General features: G+C 48.5%; 1 protein-coding gene across 1 annotated transcript in view; it reads left to right on the top strand.

Moving 5' to 3' along the window:
- The window catches only part of LOC106812961 (BAI1-associated protein 3-like), a 60,700-nt gene extending 49,727 nt beyond the window's left edge, over positions 1-10,973 (top strand). The window contains exons 4-7 of the mRNA XM_014816983.1: positions 745-912; positions 5,976-6,042; positions 7,169-7,319; positions 10,850-10,973. Coding sequence (XP_014672469.1) covers positions 745-912; positions 5,976-6,042; positions 7,169-7,319; positions 10,850-10,973 — 510 coding nt within the window. The remainder of the gene's footprint in view (positions 1-744; positions 913-5,975; positions 6,043-7,168; positions 7,320-10,849) is intronic.
- Positions 10,974-20,877: the final 9,904 nt, after the last annotated feature.

The raw sequence follows: 20,877 nt of genomic DNA, 5'->3' as shown, positions 1-20,877 counted from the left end.
GACTAGCAAAGACTCTTCGGGTCATGCATAATCACACTTACTTATGCACAAAATAAATCTAAGTGCTCATTTCACTGCGCGTGCTTGCTTAAACCACCAAGAAGAGGTGAGGAAAATGGCATTCTGCGCGCAAGACGCCGACTGTTTTCCCAACAATAGCCTCGACGTGGGTGAGCTGACGTCACTGTTTTTATGCGCCCGTACCGCTGTACCGCGGCACCGCTGCACGGTTGCTTGGAGATTGGGGAAACTGTCAACGACATCGGAGAATTTCAACAACATTGGAGGTATTTTCAAAATACCTTTTATAAGACAACGCGCAGTGAAATGGGAGGAACTAGAGTTTATTTTGCCATAAGGTAGTATGATTATGCATGACACGAAGTATTTGCTAGTCTAGTACTGGAGAAATTAGCGTTTGGATGCGCATTGTGAGCCTTTAAGACCGAGATAGGCGACATGATTCTGATTTGAATCGTGACCATATATGTTTAGTACACGTATTCGATTTATGGAACTTATTAGTTGTTGATTAATGTGATGGATGTATTTTCCATTGGAATATTTTTCTTCGATGCGTTGGAAATTTTAAAGAAAAATCTCTCCGTCTGTCTGTCTGCTTGTCTGTTGTCTGTCTTTTAATCTATCTCTGTCTCTTCGCCTCTCTTCGCCTCTCACGCACGCTCTCTGATAAGTCACTAAACATCAGTCACTCGCTCATTCCTGCGTGTACGCGTGTTTCAGTTTGACTTGCTGTACGTCGAGGTGCTGTATACTATCAAGCACAAGCTCGGTACTACCGCCGGGGAACACTCCCCTTACGTCGACGACCTCTACCTGTACGCACGGGAGGCGTTCGGTCTCACGCACGAGGAGCATTCCCGGCTCCTCTCACGCGCCAGCGAGGAGAAGGTGAGCAGAGGTAGTCGCGACAACACTGGGGAGAGCGGAAAGAAGGGGCATCGCGCCATTTTCGTACAAGAATCAATACAAGGGAACGAGTAAACATGCGCGAAACCGTCATCTGTGAGCATTTGAAGCGTCCACTGTTCATATATCTCATTTCACTTGGTTTACTCCTCCAACAATCTAGTGCTCATTAGAGGCCACAAATTGCCGTCTGAAGCACTAAAATGCGCGGTTGGACGCCACTTTGGGGGAGCTTCCAACGTTTCCACATACTCCCCTAGTTTTTGCCCTTCCCCCGTTGGCTCGGGAAGCACGGCAGATGATAAACTCGTGTTCAGTCGCGTCCGGTGGTCGTTGAGAATTTCGAGGAAAATTCCAGATTTCCGGATAAACAATATTTAATGGAAATATCTCAAAATCACTGCTTATAAACGCACAATCTGAAAAAATATAGCGATATATAGGCTCGCCTAATAGCGATTATTTTACTATAATTACATCAACTTGAAAAACTAAGAATTTATGCTGTCTTGGCAAAGAAAATTAGCATTAACACGTCGTAATACTTTGGCATATTTGATTATAGCCACACTGCAAATAGCGCCTTCAAAACAAGTGCACCTAATTCAAGCAAAGGGCATCTTATTCTGTGTAATGGACGCAGTGCGATTTTTACATTACTTATTCCTGGCCGATGCCTCGCGCTATCACGAGAAAGTACGAAATTCGCAAGAAATGGCGGCGCGGAGATCAAAACGAGTAATCAAAATTCGAATCGTACATGGTTTGATAAATATAGCTGAGTAAAACGGATCTAAGACATGTTGGCGTTGCATTTGCTGTTACTCGAGCATTAAAGGTAAGTATCGTAAAAGTGGGCAAACACGAGACTGATCGGAATTTTTTTTTTGGAAATCCTGGCGTTAAAAGCCGACGCCACTAATATAACAGGAACAAAGGCAACACCTTGCGCTACCTCTGTATGAACTAGCACAATCGTTTGCTCCCTAATGTACCTTTTGTTTGGATAAACTCGAACCGACATTAATCAGGGAGACGAAAGTCTAAACGAAGGCTAATGCTAATGCTAATGATATGAAGGCAGTCATTCAATAATAATTTTGGGATTGCGAATTTGAGTGTAATGAAGGTGGTTAGGCTACGTACCTCATTTGCAACGGTGTTTGTAGGTGGAAAATGAGCATAGCGGTTCGTTGCTAACGCTTCGGTTCGTTAGTCGACTTGAATGATTTATTGTTTAATCTTTATTTGGCGCCATTTTGCTATTATAAATATTCATTAGATTGCTTAGTTTCAATCACGTCACGGTGCATATAGCTGCGTTGGCGCGTTCAGGCATGCGGTAAAAACTCTATCGCCACGTTTTTTATCACGAGGGAAATCAGTTCTAGTGCGAGAAACCGCTTGTAAAACCAAAGTTACAGGACCTAAACGTTTCCCCTCAATTTTGCGAATTGCTGAATTCACGACTAGGAACTAGAGTTTTCCGGCATTGTTCCGCCGCCGCCGTTGCTTCGCGAAGTCAGGGTTTAATATTAAGTGCCGCTTTTTGATAAGTTATGGTTTTTCATTTGCATAATTTTTCAAACCAAACATACGACTTAAATTTTAGACCGTTTTTTTCTGTAAATATAAAATCTAAAAAATCATGACGCGCTTATTTGGTGCATACTGTATTTAGCTTTATGGCGCAAGTTTTGCTTCCACACTCTATAGCTGCGTCTACACGATGAACCTTAACTCGAGTTAAGCGTCTACACGGGGCCTTAACTCGAGTTAAGGTAACTCGAATTACGTTAACTCGAGTTAGCTTAATCTCGCCAGTCGATCAAGGTTAAGCTAACTCGAGTTACCTTAACTCGAGTTAAGGCCCGTGTAGACGCTTAACTCGAGTTAAGGTCCGTGTAGACGCTTAACTCGAGTTAAGGCCCGTGTAGACGCTTAACTCGAGTTAGCTTAACCTCCACGATAGGCGGCAGCACTAGTACGATGTACGTACACACGCACGCACGCACGCGTACTTGCACACGGACGCACGCGTACTTGCACACGCACGCACACACTCATGCACGCACGCACGTGTACGTGGCTACGTGCACACGCATGCACGCACGCACGCACGTGTACGTGCACACGCATGCACGCACGCACGCACGCCTACATGCACATGCACACGCACGCACGCACGCACGCACGCACGCACTAACGTGTACCTGCACACGCGCGCACGCACGCACGTGTACTTGCACACGCACGCACACACTCATGCACGCACGTGTACATGCACACGCACGCACGCACGTGTACGTGCACACGCACGCACACACTCATGCACGCACGTGTACATGCACACGCACGCACGCACGTGTACGTGCACACGCACGCACACACTCATGCACGCACGTGTACATGCACACGCACGCACGCACGTGTACGTGCACACGCACGCACACACTCATGCACGCACGTGTACATGCACACGCACGCACGCACGTGTACGTGCACACGCACGCACACACTCATGCACGCACGTGTACGTGCACATGCACGCACGCACACATGCACGCACATGTACGCACTAACGCATGCACGCACGTGTACGTGCACACGCACGCACGCTCGCACGCACGCACGTGTACGTACACGCGTACGCACGCACGCACGCACGTATACGTGCACACGCACGCACACACGCACACACGCACGCACGTTTACATACACACGCACGCACGCATGCATAATAAATCGGTAATAATCGCTATCGGGTGTTATCGTGTAGACGCTACATAATTGCTAACTCGAGTTTACGCTTAACTCGAGTTAGCTTAACTCGAGTTAAGGTTCGTCGTGTAGACGAGGCTTATGTGGTAATTGGGAAATATTCAAAATTTGTGTTGTCGGATAGTTAGGCGCTGGAAATCTTATGAAAGATTTCGGCTTGAGCCGAAGATATATGAGAAATAGAAATCTTACATATAAATAAAAAGTGTGATCGATATAAGCTGCACTTAGCACGCAGCTACATTACAACATACGCATTCGTTGCTTCTCGCGCACTGGGTCTGAATTATTTACACTTGACTGATTTTATTGCTTCCTAAATTCATTCGAATTATACGTACTTACGTCGTATCGCACATAAAATGAAAATATTCAACCGGCTGTTATATATATATATATATATATATATATATAGTTGTCTATTTATGTATTTATCTATTTATTCATATGAATGTAATATAGAAAGGTTGCATTGCGTTTGTGGAGTAGCAATAAACTCAATTGGGATATTAAACCAAAATGTTACAAACAGATATTGTCAAAAGATGTGGAAAATATAGCCACATGCAAGATTGACAGCTAAAAATCACTTTGTGACGAGGTTAGCTTATGCACACGAAAAAACAGCGCATCTCTCATGTTTATGTAGAATATACAACTTAGTAATACATGAGTGCTGCACTCTCATGTAAGTACGCCCCCACACACACAAATATGCTGCTACGCATGCACACATACACACACATGCGCGCGCGCACATACAAGCTATAGACCAGTATGGTCTTGAATATCCGTTTTTTTGACGATTGGACGCTTTCTCTGAGAAATTCTGAAGCAGCTTGTGAATCAGGCGGGCAATGGAAGCCTTGGCGAGCAGCAGCAAAAGCAACACGAATATCAACAGTAACAGCAGCAGCAGCAGCAACAACAACAACAACAGTAGAGCGGCAGCGGCCGCAACAGGCGCAGCAATAGTAGCACCGGCACTAGCAACAGTAGCGGCCGCAGCAGAAGCATAAGAAATCGCAGCAACATAAAAAGCAGCAGCAACAACAACAACAACAACAACAACAACAACAACAACAACAACAACAACTGGAGCAGCAGGTGCAGTAGTATTAGCACCGGCACCAGTAAAAGTAGCGACGGCGGCAGCGACGCTTACCGTTAATAGCGGGCGGCAGATGGTTAACAACACCATGATTGCCCGCTCTTACCGCCTCACACAGCCACACTCGCCTATCGCTAGCACCTATGAACGACACAGCCTCACAAGTACGAGATGGCGCCAGCGTCGCATTTAATTATGCGACTCCAATAAAAAATTGCATTCCTATTTGGAGGATTACTCAAATTGTCGGCTGTAACATACAGCGCCCACGCATGTAGTGCACCCCACAAGAAGTGGATCCCAGCGGTGAAGGAGGTGGAAGAGGGAAAGTCAAAGGAGGAGACAAGGCGTGAAAGAGAAACCGAGATCGTTATAGTACTAGTAGGAGAAGGCGAATAAAGGGAAGGTGGAATAGCTATAACGTATAGTCACGATGTCTGGGCGTAAATCCCCAAGTCTGTGATTAAGCATCTGATGGTGGATGTCTGCCGTGGTAATTTATTACCCGTGCTTAACTTGTGCGTGTTTAATTTTCCAGCACCTATGCTGCCACTAAATGTTACTAATCCCATAATCGATTTTGCCGACGTTGACATGGATTAAGCCGATACCTGCAAGTGTAGCGAAGAATGAGTAGTACATGATTTATACGTGAAATATGCTAGGAGAGAAAACGTTTTTCAAAAATATAATGTTTTAAACACGCACACAAGCGCGCGCACACACACACACACACGCACACACACACACACACACACACACACACACACACACACACACACACGACACGCACGCACGCACGACACTCACGATCACGCACGCACGACACACACGACACGCACGCACACACACACACACACACACACACACACACACACATATAGGGCCGTCTCTCTCTATATATATATATATATAAAGAGAGAGGGGGAAGGTAACAATAATAATGATTAATGAAATAATTATCTATCTATATAAATATCTATATAAATATAATAAATATCTATATAAATATAATAATCTATATATTTCTGATATTTGCTTGACAATCGCTTTATTTTGGTGCTGCTTCGAAGTCCGCCATGTATATGCATGAGGTATCGTTTGGGATGACGTAATTATCCTGACCTAACCCGATGTGATATTGTTTTTATAGCCTCCCATCCTAGTGATTAACTGCGTGGTTGCAGCGGCAACAGATTTGGAAGCGAAGGATCCGAATGGTAAGCGCTCGTGACTGTGATTGACATAATGAGGCAATGGTCTAATCATGGTTTTGTATGATAGCCGGCTTAAGTTGTGATTTGTGGTTGTATAAGCGATTACTACTCTAGGCTTCAGTTTATGGCAACAGCTCATGAGACCGGTAGCCGTGCTCGAAGTTATAGTGGCTCCAACGAATGGAGAGGCATATATTACGTGTATTTGCGCGTTATCGCTAACTCTCTCGCACCACTCTCTCTATCACTCTCGCACGCGCTTTCTTCCCCTCTATCAAATCTCTCTTATCTGTATCTCAGTCTCTCTCTCTCTCTCTCTCTCTCCCTCTCTTTCTCTCTCCCTCTCGACCCCTCTCTCCCTTGATCTCCACTTTCTCGCCCTTTCTTTCCCTCTCTCGCTATGTCATGTCCTCTATCTTTCTCTCTCGCGTGGAGCGGTAGTACTAGCATGACTACCAACTTATTGCTATCATAAATTGTAGGTAGCGAGTGTTTCTCTATGGATCGTGCTCTAATAGTCGAGAGAAAACGGCATTTAAAAATCTTCATTTTTTGAGTAGGCAATGCCAGACAAAAACACTCATCCAGATAACTTGTTTTTTTTTACCATTTTTTATTACAACCGGCCCTACTCTTCTTGGTTGCAAAAAAAACTGATCTCTTTAGGCATATAATTTATATTTCCAAATGAAATCTGGTCGACGTACACAGGGTAGGAGCGATAACTGGGGTAAATCCGTAATATGAATCATGACATTATTTTACTATTTCTGTACCCAATTATCCACGAATCTGCTAAATTGTACCCGAATGAACGTATGAACATATTCCATGAACATACGTAGTGCCGCGAATATTTCTTGCACTGTTCGGGACGAATAACAGATTAGAGGTATGAGCAGAAACAAATAGTGAGCAATTTGAGGCTAAACTAATAGAGTCGAATAGGGACAAAATAGGTTCAAATGAAAGATACCTACTGTATCTTCTCGAGCAGAGCAAACCTTGACAAATAGCCACTCTTGTACTCGTTCTCGTTTACACTTGGGCAGACACCTTGGTTACAAGTGGTGAGATGGGGTTGTGTGCGTATAACTGGCATTTGACAGGTGCATTTGTTTTCCGGCAGGCTTCAGCGATCCGTATTGCATGCTGGGAGTCGTCCCGGGGAAGGCGATCGAGGAGAGCGCCATCTGTGAGCAGCAGGAACAGGAGAGGAGAGAGGCCGAGGATAAGGAGCAGAAAAAGTCTGGGATCAAGAGGATCACGGGCAGCATCAGGTATGTAATGCACTCAGGTACTATTTTGATAGCGTGCGTTTAGAGAGCGCTATACGTAGTAGTGAGTTGACTTTAGTGTTTAGGGTCGGAGATGCGCGTGTGAGGCTTTAAGTTCGATTACTCGTAGACTCGATACTAGACGCTCAAAACGTCCAACATTTAATCCTGGGACATATGCACAACGGCAGCTAAAACCGCACTGCCGCGCGTTTATTGCTGTTTACGAATATCGGACATCGACAGCTGACGTGCGCGCAGACACCCCCGGTTTCCGTCCCCGAGTATCCGAGGAAATTAAACATTGTTCTACTTACTCGGATGCTCTCTGGCCTGTTGACTAAATTACCGGCTTTCAATTGTATGTCAGTCACCGGTGCAAGCCGAATGAATGTCCCATTCACTGTAACAATTGATCGAGCTTAATACTTATCTTACTACCTTTCCTAATAGATTGCGATAGTCGACAACAAATCATTCGGTGATGCTGGAGTAATTAATAGTCACGCGACCCCCTCACCGCGTATGTGATTGTATATAAGATAAACGCTGCGATAAGCCGAGGCGGAATGAAGTTAGGAGGTGCCTCACGGGTGAAACGGACGAATCAGCGTATAGATCTGTGTGAGACTGTGGCATACCACCCGTGAATACAAGATCAAATTATAATTAACATCACGCACTTCGTGTCTAATTCACGGGTCATTGCAACACCGATGCATATTATCCACCCGCTAATTTTTCATAAATAACTTCTTTTATCTAGCGGAGACGGGTAAATATTTTGTCCTAATACATATATATGTATATATATATATATATATATATATATATATATATATATATATATATATATATATATAATAATAATATAAGGTATTTATGTATATGGGTGATGTGCTGCGCGTTAATGCACGGATGTTTTGGCGCTTCGCGCTAGGGTTTTAGGCGACCTGAATGTATAGCAACTCGTGTTCATGCGTGCAGGCGTCTTCTCTCTTGTGTATTGGCTCATACGTGTTTCTTTCTTCCCGATTTCGACTGCCGCATGAGCACGCGGTGTAAGTGGCGAGGCACTTGTCTGTCAGTGAATCCCCGTGCCAACGTGATCTGCATCTAGATTGATAGATGGATGTTTTCTTGCATTGTAGTAGACCCGCCTCTGATATAGCGCGCATCAGCAAACACCGTTGGCTGGAGTCATGTCGAATGTTTGTTAAGCTGAAATGCTGATTAGGTTCCTCTCTGTATTAGCCGTTAAGTGCAATATGATTAGAGCATTGTACCGTATGCGACAAGTGCTAGCCTCTGTTACAATGTATCCCTATCACATGAGTACATTTTATGCGTACTTTGAGGTGGGAGGCGGTAGTGTTCTGACGATGCTGCAGATGGTGAAATGTAAGTGTTTGGCATTGCGGTGATGTGGTTGGCTACATACTCGGACATAAACAGCCTTTCGATTTGATGACACCATGGTGCTTAATTACCGTGTCCGAAGCTGGTGACTGGATTATCTAAGTGTCAAAACGTTATATTCTAAAACCGTCTTAAGATCCGTCTGCCAGGAAATTAGTGGTGTTCACTTTGTTTCCGATCTGTAAGTGATTCGTCAATATACTGGCTTAGGCTTAGTATTCGTCGTACAATGTTTAACAAACGCCAACGCAGTTTTGTTTAGCACACCGTTGCGTACTTTGCCTTGTCTATATGCAATTATTTTTCTACGAACTGCGAAACACGGTCACGGAATTTATTTTCTATCATTGATTAAATTTATTTTAAACGTTGATCGAGTAACTATAATTACTTCAAATTAGTACTTTATCATTTGGTTACACGCCAACACAATCCGTTGGACTGCTCCACCATTGGTTACAATATAAATTCTATAAACTTTCACCCTAGACTTTTTTTCACCATCAGCATTTGGCTCACATCGGGAGAACCGAGGCATAACTACGAAGTTAACATGATCACCAAATTGTTGAACATGTTATTCATACAAGTGACACGGTAGCAGATAACGACACACTGATTTCTGATCTGAATTGCTTCACTCGCATGGTGTGTGTGTGTGTGCAAATATATATGCGGACCTATATAATATCTGTATCAAGAGCTCTGTATGTATTATGTAATGTGTTGTGTGTGTGTGTGCATGTGCGTGCGTGGCGTGCGTGGCGTGCGTGCGTCGCGTGCGTGGGTGCGTGTTATGCGGCGCGCCGCGCGCGTGTGTGTGTGTGTGTGCTGTGTGTGTGTTGTGTGTGTGGCGCGCGCCGCGTGCGTGTGTGTGTGTGTGTGTGTGCTGTGTGTGTGTGTGTGTGTGTGTCGTGTGTTTGTCGTGTGTGTGTGTGTGTGCATATAGATATATATATATATATAGGGTATATATAATATATATATATATAAAAATAAGAGTACATAATATGGAGAATGTGTAGGGGGATTAATAGGAGTCTCCTATTATGATACTTTGGATATATATATATATATATTATATATATATAATTATATATATAGGCCTATATATATCTGTATGTATGTATGTATGCATGTATGTATTATGTATGTATGTATGTATGCTATGTATGTATCGTATGTATGTATGTATGTATGTATGCTTATGTATGTATGTATGTCATGTATTATGTATGTATGTATCGATGACTTGATGACCCACCGACATCCCACTCACTGCATTTCCACCCGCGCGCCAACGCCACCGACCGGCCCTGCGACCCGCACGCCCCGGCCGCGATTGTCGGTGGGCGGGGCGGCGGGCGGCCCCGGTCGGGGAGTCGCGCCGGCGCGCGCCCCTCCGCGAGCGCGCCCCGGCGGGAGTGCGAGGTCGACTCCGACAGACTAGAACTCGGGACGGATGTGTGTGTCGGGCGCCGCTCGGACGGTAACTGAGTGCAGGTGCGTGCCAGTGCGGTGGGTGGCGCCTGTGTCGGTCGTGTGCTTCAGTTAGAAGGGCGAGGGTTCTGTAAACACACCCACGAGGTGCACAAGGGAAACCGGGGAAGCGCGTGAGGTGGAGGATGACAGGTCTGACTCTGGCTGGAGAGTGGAGAAAGTGTTCGGAAGGGGCTGCTCATCCTGGTCGCTCGTCTGAGGTATGGGAGGTGCGGACGGAGAGGACGACTCCACGAACAGGAGAGCGCAGACCAAAGGATGTTCTTCTCATTTGTCCTGTCAGTGCGGGTGCGGTTGAGAACGATGAGTAGCCGGTCGCATGACGTGTCCGAGTAGGTGTGTATGTGTCATCCACCTTTCACCTGCCCTTACCTCTCCCAACCCCCCTACCCCGGTGTCTCAGCTGCGATAGCCTCGGGAATGCTCCGTCTCGTACTCGTGATGCCTCTCTCCTCCTCCTGCCCTCGCTCCCCGATGCTCTGCCCTTCTTATACGCAACGCTAACCGGGTGCTCGTAACGGGGCGGGTCAACTACGGTTGTGCGGGGCTCTCTTCTCCGTTCTGCGGGGGCTCTTAATCTCTGAAGCTCGCCTCTCCGTCTCGCTCTCGACAAGGAGCCGTCGCAGCTCAGACCGTGCCATCGGCGTCGTGCGCGTGGAGCGTCGGGGCTCGGGTAGCGTCTACTTCCTCGGCCGAGTGCGCGTGCTCTCCGGCTCTCTCACCGCAAAACGCGTTTAGCGCCCGGGTGGGTGCGTGGGCGGCAGGCACTGGAGTCCCTCGCGATCGCGTGAGCGCATAGTCGTACTGGTTGCCAGAGAGTCAATGACAATAATACCGATAATACGCATCAACAATGCGCTCTCGCACGCTCAGCAACCTCGCTCCACCCACACGCCCACACCACATCCACCCCACCCACCCAAAACTCCAACACACAACCACACCACACACACAACACCCAACTCACCAACCCGACACAACACACCACCACCACCAGTACGGAGAGTGCCACCGGCGTGCGTGCGTGGCTACGGCGATGCCGAGTCGGTCGGGGTGTCTGCGGCTACTGTACCGCGTATACGATGGACCGGGCCGGCAGCAGGGGTGTAGGGTCAGTTGGTGCGTAGTTGGGTCTATGCTTGAGTACTGTGTATGCCGGCTAGTCGTAGTAGAGATTTCAGGCGAGAGAGTAGGCAGGCGGGGATGGTGCACCGAAGGAGAATCGGTGGGTCACTGATCTCGGGCTTCTGGACTCAAGGGCTGAGTGTGAGAGAGGACTTTCGTCACTGGCGGGCCGCAGATTAGTGCGATGCTGGGCCGTTCCGAGGCCCATCTCGCGGGAGCTAGCTCGCCACCTTCCTCACCGTGGCTCGCTGGGGCGATAGGACATACGCTGCTGCATCGAACGCGATACTCGCGACCCCCGGTAGGAGGGAAGCCGCGGCGGGGCTTGCTTATCAAGCGGAAAGGGTCCGAGGCATTTAGCGGGAGTGCAGCCATGTGGCCACTCGGCTCTCAGCGAGCGGCTAGTGGACCGCGGGGCGTTGGCTGAGGGACTCACTGGGACGTCGGGCGAGGGCGAGGACTATAAAAGAATACCGCGTCAGGTCGCATCATTACGCTCTCGCCTCTCTCCTCACTAGAGACCGCCCCGCGGGTGCTAGCGTGAGATCCCTTCTAAACGAGATTTCGGGTAAGCAAGTACCAGAGATTCTACATGATTCGGATTTTTTGAGCGGACCCAATACACTCGTCACACGCTACTCACCGATTGAGTGCGTGAATGGAATCCAACCGGCCTCCTCACCGATTCATGAATCGTCGCTCCGCATTTGGACCGGCCACTGCGCGGCAGGGTGCTCGCGCACCCGGCTCGGGTCGGGTCTGGCTACGTCGCATCGTTGGGATGTGAGCCACGGGCCGCAGACGAGACGCCACGCTGCAGCACAGCCGTAAAAGGCGTGAAGGCGTGCGTGCAGCGCGCCGCGGAGCCACAGGGGAAGGCCTACGGCCGGCAAGGCGTACAGGTGCGAAGCGGTGATCAGGAGCGTCGAGGCGCGGCAGAGGGCTGAAGACAGCGTCTGGGCCATGGGAGTAAGTCGGGAAGTGAGCGGTGAGTCGTCGGTGGACTCAGTGAACCCGGTTGCCAGGAAAATGCTCGGCGCACACGGATGTGGCGGCGATCACAGACTGCGGAGCGTAGGGGTGTGGAGGAGGTTTGGGTGGGCGTGGAGTACGGCGGGCGAGGAGTGTGCGAGCGGGAGGTGCGTACGTACCAGTCAGCCGGGACGTTGATTGAGCGTGTGTAAACGCAAGAGCGCCACGGCACGCTCTCGGCGATAGTCTCAGCTCTCACTATCCCGGAAGCAAGCTGGTGCGTGATACGTGTACGCGCTTGGTGGGCCGGATGGAGAGTTGAGTGTGGAGACATGACCTTATCACACGCGATCCTGCCAACTACCTCGGCGATTTTTTCCAAGTTTGACTTTATTGATGCCTACCTATTTTCCGTCGATGACGCATGACGGAAGTAGTGATCGAACGATGTTGAGTGCTGGACTCCTACGCCGCCGGCAGCCATCGAGGACCGCCGGACGGGACCTCATCACCGCTCAGAGACGCAAGGAAAAGCGACAACTTGCTGCGCACGGCCCCGGGCCGGGCTACGCCCGGTCCGGACCGCGAGGATGGCCAGAGACGCAAATGGCGACATCATAACGTGTACATATACTATACGGGCGCTGAGGCTGACACTACTAGTGACTGGATCCTACAGAGATCAGCACGTCCCTGACAGTCACTCGAGCACGGCGCACGACCCGAGGGACGCAGGGAGGAGGCACATCGCTGGCGGACGCACGCGCTGGCGCATGTGTGGCAAGGCGTGAGTGCACACCAACTCTCCGTACGGGCCCGACGCGGGAAGACCGACAGTTGTGGTGGAGCTATCGATGCGGGACCGATGGGAGCGCAGTGTTGCGAGCTCAGGTACGGGCGATGTTATTGTTGTTAGCATTTTCGCATGCTCTAACGAGTGAGATCAGTGCGACGCGCGCGGGGACCTTGTGATGCATGTCGAGTATAGACGTACGCGCGCGGAACGCATGCGGTACTGTGGGTAGTGCAGGTAGTCGTCCGCCGTCGCTAAATAATGACTAAAGCATTTGGTTTTATTTAATATTTATATAAATACCATATTATGGGTAACGGAGCGTTTTGCCATTATTTAGGCGAGGCGAATGGCATAAATACGGTTTCTATAAAGATGAAAGCGCTTCCATTTGTGTAAAACTCTTAAATGTCGATTATTCATTTTTTTAATATAAAACTGAAATATCGTGGGGCAACCTAAGAACTTTTCTACTATAGTATATCATATTGTGATTCCTCTTCTTTAACTGGCAGCGATGGGTGAATGACGCTCATTGTGACGTGCTCATCTTGATATTCTGTAAGTTAGTAGTTATCGGTATTTGGCAAGAATGCGGGTAGTGACTATCTCTTACGATTACCTCAGGAGGAGGTGGGTGACTATAGCTTCCAATACAACATTACATAGCAGTAAAAACCTGAATTGACCTAGCATATGGCGGGCATTCCCCCCACAATGTCACTTACATTACTTAACAGCCATGGCCATTTTCAGTCTAGGCAACGCTTGACTTTTATAATAGCAGATCGTTCACGGTTCCTCTTTACTCTCTCTCTCTCTCGTCGGAGTCGTCTTCGTCTCTCTCTCTCTCTCGCTCTGCTGCTCCTTCTCTCGTCTCTTTCTTCTGCTCTCCTCGGTCTCTCTCCTCGCATCTCGTCTCTCCTCTCTCTCTCTCGAAGCTCGTCTCTCTCGTCTCTCCCTCTCGCTGTCTCTGCGTTGGGTCTCTGCTCTGATGTGGGCTGGCTCCTATTTCTCCGTCCGGCTCGTGGCTTTATGTCTCTATCGATCCGTCTCTCTGCGGTAGCTCGCCTTCTGCCTCTATATACACGCGCACTCCATACGCCACACCGCGACACCCCGACAGACGCCGGCGTCTTGGATAAGGGCGCACACGCGGGCTGTCTGAGCAACGGTAGCGACGCCCGGACGGGGGAGGCCGCCTGGCGTGCGCCCCTGGACCGCCGCGCACGCACACAAAACGTCCGCGCGGGAGCGCAAATGTGAACTCTCTAATAGGTGCATTGGGACAATGCCTGGCTATACACGACATACGTGATTACTGACCGAACTGCCGGGCTGCTTATTGGCGATCTTGTCTGCTCTTTACTCTAGTGCCATGGGGGCTCTGGGAGGCGTCACGGTCGCCCAACCGCCTCGTCCGTGGGTCCATAATCGGGTGCGCTGTTGCCATTGTGTTCAGTTTACCATTCACGCTATGGGCTGACATAATTCCCTAATAAATATATTAAATTTGTTAGACTGCGCTATATGAGAACTTTTCCTTCACTCCGCTCGCGCGCTCTCTCTCTTCTCCTATCTCCTCTCGGCGTTGCAGGCCCGGCGACAACACCAACAGCGTCTCGCGGCCAGTCCTTCTCCGCGCCTTCCTCCATGCTGGGCGGGGTGGCTCCATCTCTCTCTCTCTCTCTCTCTCTCCTCGTCTCTCTCTCCTCTGCTCTCGCTTTCTCGGTGCTCTCATAACTCTCAGATGAGCAGTGGCTACTGAACGAGTGTGCGCGCGCTGAGTGATTCCACATGCGATATTCCTCGCTGCAACTCACCCGTGCCTTGTATTATGGTGCCGTGCTTGCACGAGCTACTCGCCTCGCGATTGCAGTCTTAGCAGGACGGTCATCCCGGCACTGCAGGCACGCTGACGTCACCGGGGTCAGATCTGTCCAGCAACTCGCTGGCTGCTTATCCCTGCATCATGGCTCCTCAACTACTATATGTTTCTATTACTGACCGGTCCGCTGGCTGGCTGCTGTCTACTGCGCGTGGCCGGGTTCGCTGTCCGCCTGCCTCCGCGCGGACAGTGCTGCTGGTATCTGCGCTGAGTAACATTTGACTACCGGGCTGGTGGTTGTATGCTCGTCTGGTGATCGCGACCAGCGGCAGCGCCGCGATGGTGGTTGCTGCTGTTGTAGCTCTGATGTCCGTTGGGCTGCTGGGTGGCGTGCAGCCGGCGGTAGTTTGGTAGGTGGTGTTGGCTGGCTGATGCTTGTGCTGATGTTGTTGCTAAATGTTGCTAGCAGATGCGTGGGCGTGGGCGGCGGCGCCGGGCGGGTGTTGGTGCGATGCTGCTTGGGTTGCTGCTGCTCAGCGTTGCTGCGGCTACTGCAGCATGCGTGAAGTCATGCCGCGTTTCTTGGCGTCCGTCGCGAAGATCAGCTGTTCCAATATGACCCAGCAGATGCCAGTCCGCGTTTGTGTTGTGGCGTCTGTGTACGCCGCGCGGTTGTTGACTGAAGCGAGATCGGGCGCAGCTAAGTTGCGTGGGCCAGCCGTCGTGTCACGCAGCTAGGAATTATAGTTAGCAAGCTCTCTAGCCTGTCGGTGGCCGCTCTCCTCCCTCTGCAATATCTCCTATTCTTGCTTGGCTCTTTAATCATGATCACACTCATTTTCGACGTCGTGTTTTCTTTGCGAGGCTAATCTATCGCCTCTGGCCCGGTAGACCGGGGCGCGTGTCCGTGGCGGGCCTGGGCGGCTGCCAGCGCCGAGCGCCTCTTCTCTCCGCCTCTCTTCTCTCTCTCTCTCCTCCGGCGTGCCTCTCTCCGTCTGCCTATCTCTCTCTATCTCTCTCTCTCTTTCTCTCTCTCTCTCTCAGTTTTTCTCTCTCTCTCTCTCTCTCCTCTCGTTGGCGCGTGGTTTGCGATGGCTAGCTTGACAGTCGGTAGGCCTATCTGCTATGCTTTTCTGCAGGCAGAACCTTGTTCTGAGGTGAGCCTTAAATCAGGCACGCCCAAGCGTCCGCATAATTTGAGGTACTTGGCTGCTGGCGCCTTGGTTACACTACCGTCGTGAATAATCACTGGTGGCGGCACGGCTCGAAGTGTGCTACACGGGCATCTTGTGCATGATGGCCTAACTAATATGGGGTGGTTGACTGAAACAAGTCGTTGCATTGTATATAGAACACGTTAGAAAACATTACCGACTGCGAGTCTAATAAACGCTGAATATAAAACCGAATAGAATTCATGATTAATAATCATGATAATAATGATTATAATAATTGATAATATTCATGATAACTAATATAAGTGTAAACGACAGGCAAAGCTTACCGGCCTACTCGAGTGCATAATAGGTCAGATCGATATGAAAGTGCGGGAAAAATGGGCGGGTGGGGAGGCTGTTGGGCCAGAGCAGACGACGACGGAGCTCGTTGGGTACCGATAGGCGAGCGGTAGAGGTATAGGCTGTGGACTCGGGCCGGAGAGAAGGCAGCATCCGGCAGAGCAAGAGAGATCGGCCGACACACGTAGGGACTATATAACTCGCGACGCAAGGGCGTGGCGCGCGTGACCGGGGCGAGCTCGGCCTCTGACACACTGCTTCTTGTTCTTCCTCTTTGCTTTCATGCTGTGTCGCCCATCCCGAGACGAACTCAGGGTCCGCGTGTTCTGCTAGCCACCGCATGTAGTGCAGCAAAGGCTGGACTGCGGAACGTAGCAGTAGGGGGGGTAGCCGTTGGCCGTGAAGGGTAGAACCATGTGTCCAATAGGGAAGAGTTTATCAATCAGGATTTCAAGAGCGCTATTTATGAAGCAAGCAGGTGAGAATTTCCAGCTGTAAAGCGAAACGAAGGTGCACTCGCCAATATTTGTCATAAGAAGAATCTCCTATGACACTATTTAATAGTGTCATAGGAGAGCGTATATTGGCGTATTGTCGTTATTTGTCATAGATGCAGGGCAGATACATGATGATATTATCCAGGTATCTGCTGTATCTCCTTCTAGTAGGTGTTCATTGCATGCGACGGGGCAGTGCCCAACCCCTGTCCGCACCGAATATTCCAACCTTGACCGGCTTCGGAGAATATGTGAAATAATTGACGCAATAAGGCATACAGTTTGGGTACTTACTAGGATGTACATTACATTCATGGTGCAGGCGCCGACACTAAACGGGTGATCGGGGTCGTTGTTGCCTGAACAGGGGAGACCAAGGCCCCGAGCGAGCAGGGTTCGCTGTTATCCTGAATGATTGGACCCACTATGAGAGCAGAGAGTGGCACCGGCGGGGCGGAGGCCACGCAACCCGAGGAAGCAGCCCAGAAAAGCCGCGCGCACCGAAATGTCATTATCGCCAGGCAAACGTGACATCGCCTGCTCCATCGTATAATATGACTTCCACTTAACCGCTCTCGCATTAGGCGGATTTTTCAAAGAGAGAACGCTACCAAAATGATAACGTGGACTGCGACCCGTTTCCTTCCTTTTTGGTTTCAGTCTTTTCTTCCTTTTCATACACTCGAGCACGCACTACGACTGCGTGTGCGTACACACATGCGCTTACACGCACCAGGCGCGACATGCACACATACTACATAACTGATTTTTCATTTGTCTCTTCCGTCTTTTCTCATTCTATGTCTCTCCTGCAGAGTGTAAACTATGGGTTTTCAACCACCGTCAGGGATCACGATGCCTGATATTCCGTCTCCGGATGCTGTAAACGAACTTAATGAGGTGCAAGGACTCAAGGGAACTGGGGCAGGTAGCTCACTAATATTCCATACGTTAACAACAGCTTTAAAGGCTCACAATGCCATCGAAACGGCTAATTTCTCACAGTACTTAGACTAGCAAAATACTTCGTGTCATGCCATAATCACACTATACCTTATGACAAAATAAACTCTAAGTTGGCTCCCCATTTCACTGCGCGTTTGCTTAAAAACCCCACAAGAAAGAGGCTGAGAAAAGCTGGCATTCTGGCGCAAACGTCGCGACTGTTCCCAAACAAAATACCTCGAAGTGGTGACGTGATCGTCACATGTTTTTATTTTTGATCGGCGACCCGTACCGCTGTACCGCCGCCACCGCCTGCACGGTGCTTGAGATTGGGAAACTCAACGGACAAATCGGAGAATTCAACAACATTGAGGTATTTTCACCCCAAATACTTTTATAAGACAACGCGCGCAGTGAAATGGAGGAACTAGAGTTTATTTGCCCATAAGGCTAGTATGATTATGCATGACACGAAGTATTTGCTAGTCTAATTACTGGAGAAATAGCGGGTTTGATTTGCGCATTGTGAGCCCTTTAATCGAACGGCGAAACTTATTCGCGTGCGGTCTAGGGCTTATTAACGCCGGACCATGCTAGGTTCGTGCAAGCCTGCTGCCATTATGTGGGTGTAAACATCGTCAGCTGCTTTTAGGATGGTGTAAGCCCGCGGTCATGTTTAGGAAGGTGTGAACATCGCGGCCATGTTCAGGTTGTGTGTGACATCGCGGTCACATGTTAGGTTGGTATGGACATCGCGGACATATGTTAGGTGGGTGTAACATCGCGCGATGTTTAGGTGGGCTGTTGACATCGCGGCAATATGTATGGAAGGCGTAAGCATCGCGGCCAATGTTAAGGTGGGTGTGACAACGGCGTCATGCTTAGGTGGCGTGTAACATCGGCGCCATGTTAGGTGGGTGTGACATCGCGGCCAAAATGTTTAGTGAAGCGCGTAACTATTGCGGCCAATCGTTAGGTGGGTGTGCAAACCGTCCATGTTAGGTGGGTGTAACATCCGTGGCCATGTTAGGTGGGTGTCGACTAACGGTCCAATCTGTTAGGAAGGGTGTAACATCGCGTCCAATGTTTTAGGTTGGTGTAACATCGCGTCATGTTGAAGTGGGTGTAACATCGCTGTACCAGTTAGGGTGTGGATCTGCGTCATGTTAGGGTTGGGTGTGAGATCGCGTCATGTTTGGTGTGTGGAATCTGTGGTCTAGTTAGGTGGTGTGAGTATTCGCGTCGATGTAGGTGGTGTGAGATGCGCGGTCATTGTTAAGTGGTGTGAGATCGCGGTCAGTTGAGTGGGTGTAAACAGTCGCGGCCATGTTAGGCTGGGTGTGAGATCGCGGTCATGTTAGGTGGGTGTGAGATCGGCGGCCATGATATATGGTGTAGACATCGCGGCTTTATGATAGGTGGGTGTACTACCGGGGGCATGTTAGGTCGTGCACAGCCCGCAACAAATGTAAGGGAGTGTGAGAACGCGGCCATGTTAGGTCGGTGTGAAATCGCGCGTTCGCAATATTTTTACTCAAGATTTTGTTTCATGCTGTTGCTGTTATCCCGTTCATTCGCCCGCAAGGTTTTTAAGCCACTAGTGCAGTCGGCGAGAGTCAAACAGGCGAAACGTTGACGATTTCTCGCTGCATCAATGTCAAAGATGGGCACGACATTCCATGCGACGAGGTGTTGGAAGTGGTCTTCCCCCTGGAGGCAAGATCGGCAAGTCTAGAACGTGGGCAGGACAATCAGGTCAACCGCTACTAGGTGGCTGGATAGTCTGCCGTTGGAGGCAATATATATATATATATAGTATATAATGTGTGTGTGTGTGTTGTGTGTGTGTGTGGTTGTGTGTGCTGTGTGTGTGTGTGTTGTGCTGTGTGTGTGTGTGTGTGTGTGTGTGTGTTGTGTGAGTGTGTGCGTTATGTTGTGTTGTGTGTGGTGTGGGTGTGTGCGTGTATGTGTGTGTGTGGATGATACCATGACTAGCTATGTGATTTAATACTTTTGTAAGTTATGATACGCTAACAGATAAATATATATGTAAATATGATAATCAAATATCAAATATCAAAAGAATATATGTATATTCGATATGTGTGAATATATTCGAATATGTGTATTCGCGCTCATATTTAGTTAAAACTGCGGTAGCGAATCATCTGTATAGAATGAATGGACAACGATGCGCTGTAAAGGAATGTTCTAGGCGGCTTCGGCAGTTTCGGCGTTTCCCTAAGTGATCAATATTAAAAATATTTAATAAATAATATAATAAATTTAAATCTAAAAAAGATTATTAAACAATATTAATATGGTATAAATTAAAAATAAAATTATAAAAATGATTTATATAATATATAAAGAAGATATATTTATATAAAAAAATTATAATATCAGTATTAAAAGATATTATTATTAAGATATTAAAATAATAAAATAAATAATAATAATAATATATTATTGATAATAAGTAAATAATAAGTATATAAATGCTAAAAAAATAGATAAAAGAAATTAATATCAGGGTTGAACTGCATTGGCCCTCGCAAGAAGGAACAATGTGTGGTATAAGATACTAGATTGCGTGCGCGCTGCTTGCTTGCGGGTGCTTCCCGGTGGATATTGTGGAGCTATTATGTGTGAACGCACCATTCAGTGGACGTTCGTGTACTGGTCCGTTCCTCGGCAGCTGGTATCGGGAGGACAGAGGAATCAGCGGAGAAGACAACGGACTGATGTGAAGGAGCACGAATCGTTAATAGTGCATCTTCATAGAAGCACGAAAATCAAGAAATTTTGGGGTAAGTATTCAGTCATTGGTTGTCGTTACTTACTTGCAAGACAGCCTTGCGGCTAGACGTATTTATCTGTATAGAATGAAGATGACGAATTAACGTGATGAACGACTGAATGTCAGTTATTCTATACGGTACACATGTTGATGTGCTTTTTCTGC

Source organism: Priapulus caudatus, unplaced genomic scaffold, assembly GCF_000485595.1.
Source record: "Priapulus caudatus unplaced genomic scaffold, Priapulus_caudatus-5.0.1 Scaffold707, whole genome shotgun sequence".
Lineage (NCBI taxonomy): Eukaryota > Metazoa > Priapulida > Priapulimorpha > Priapulimorphida > Priapulidae > Priapulus > Priapulus caudatus.
Note: the sequence above shows the minus strand (reverse complement) of the source record. Positions and strands in the feature narration are given on the sequence as shown.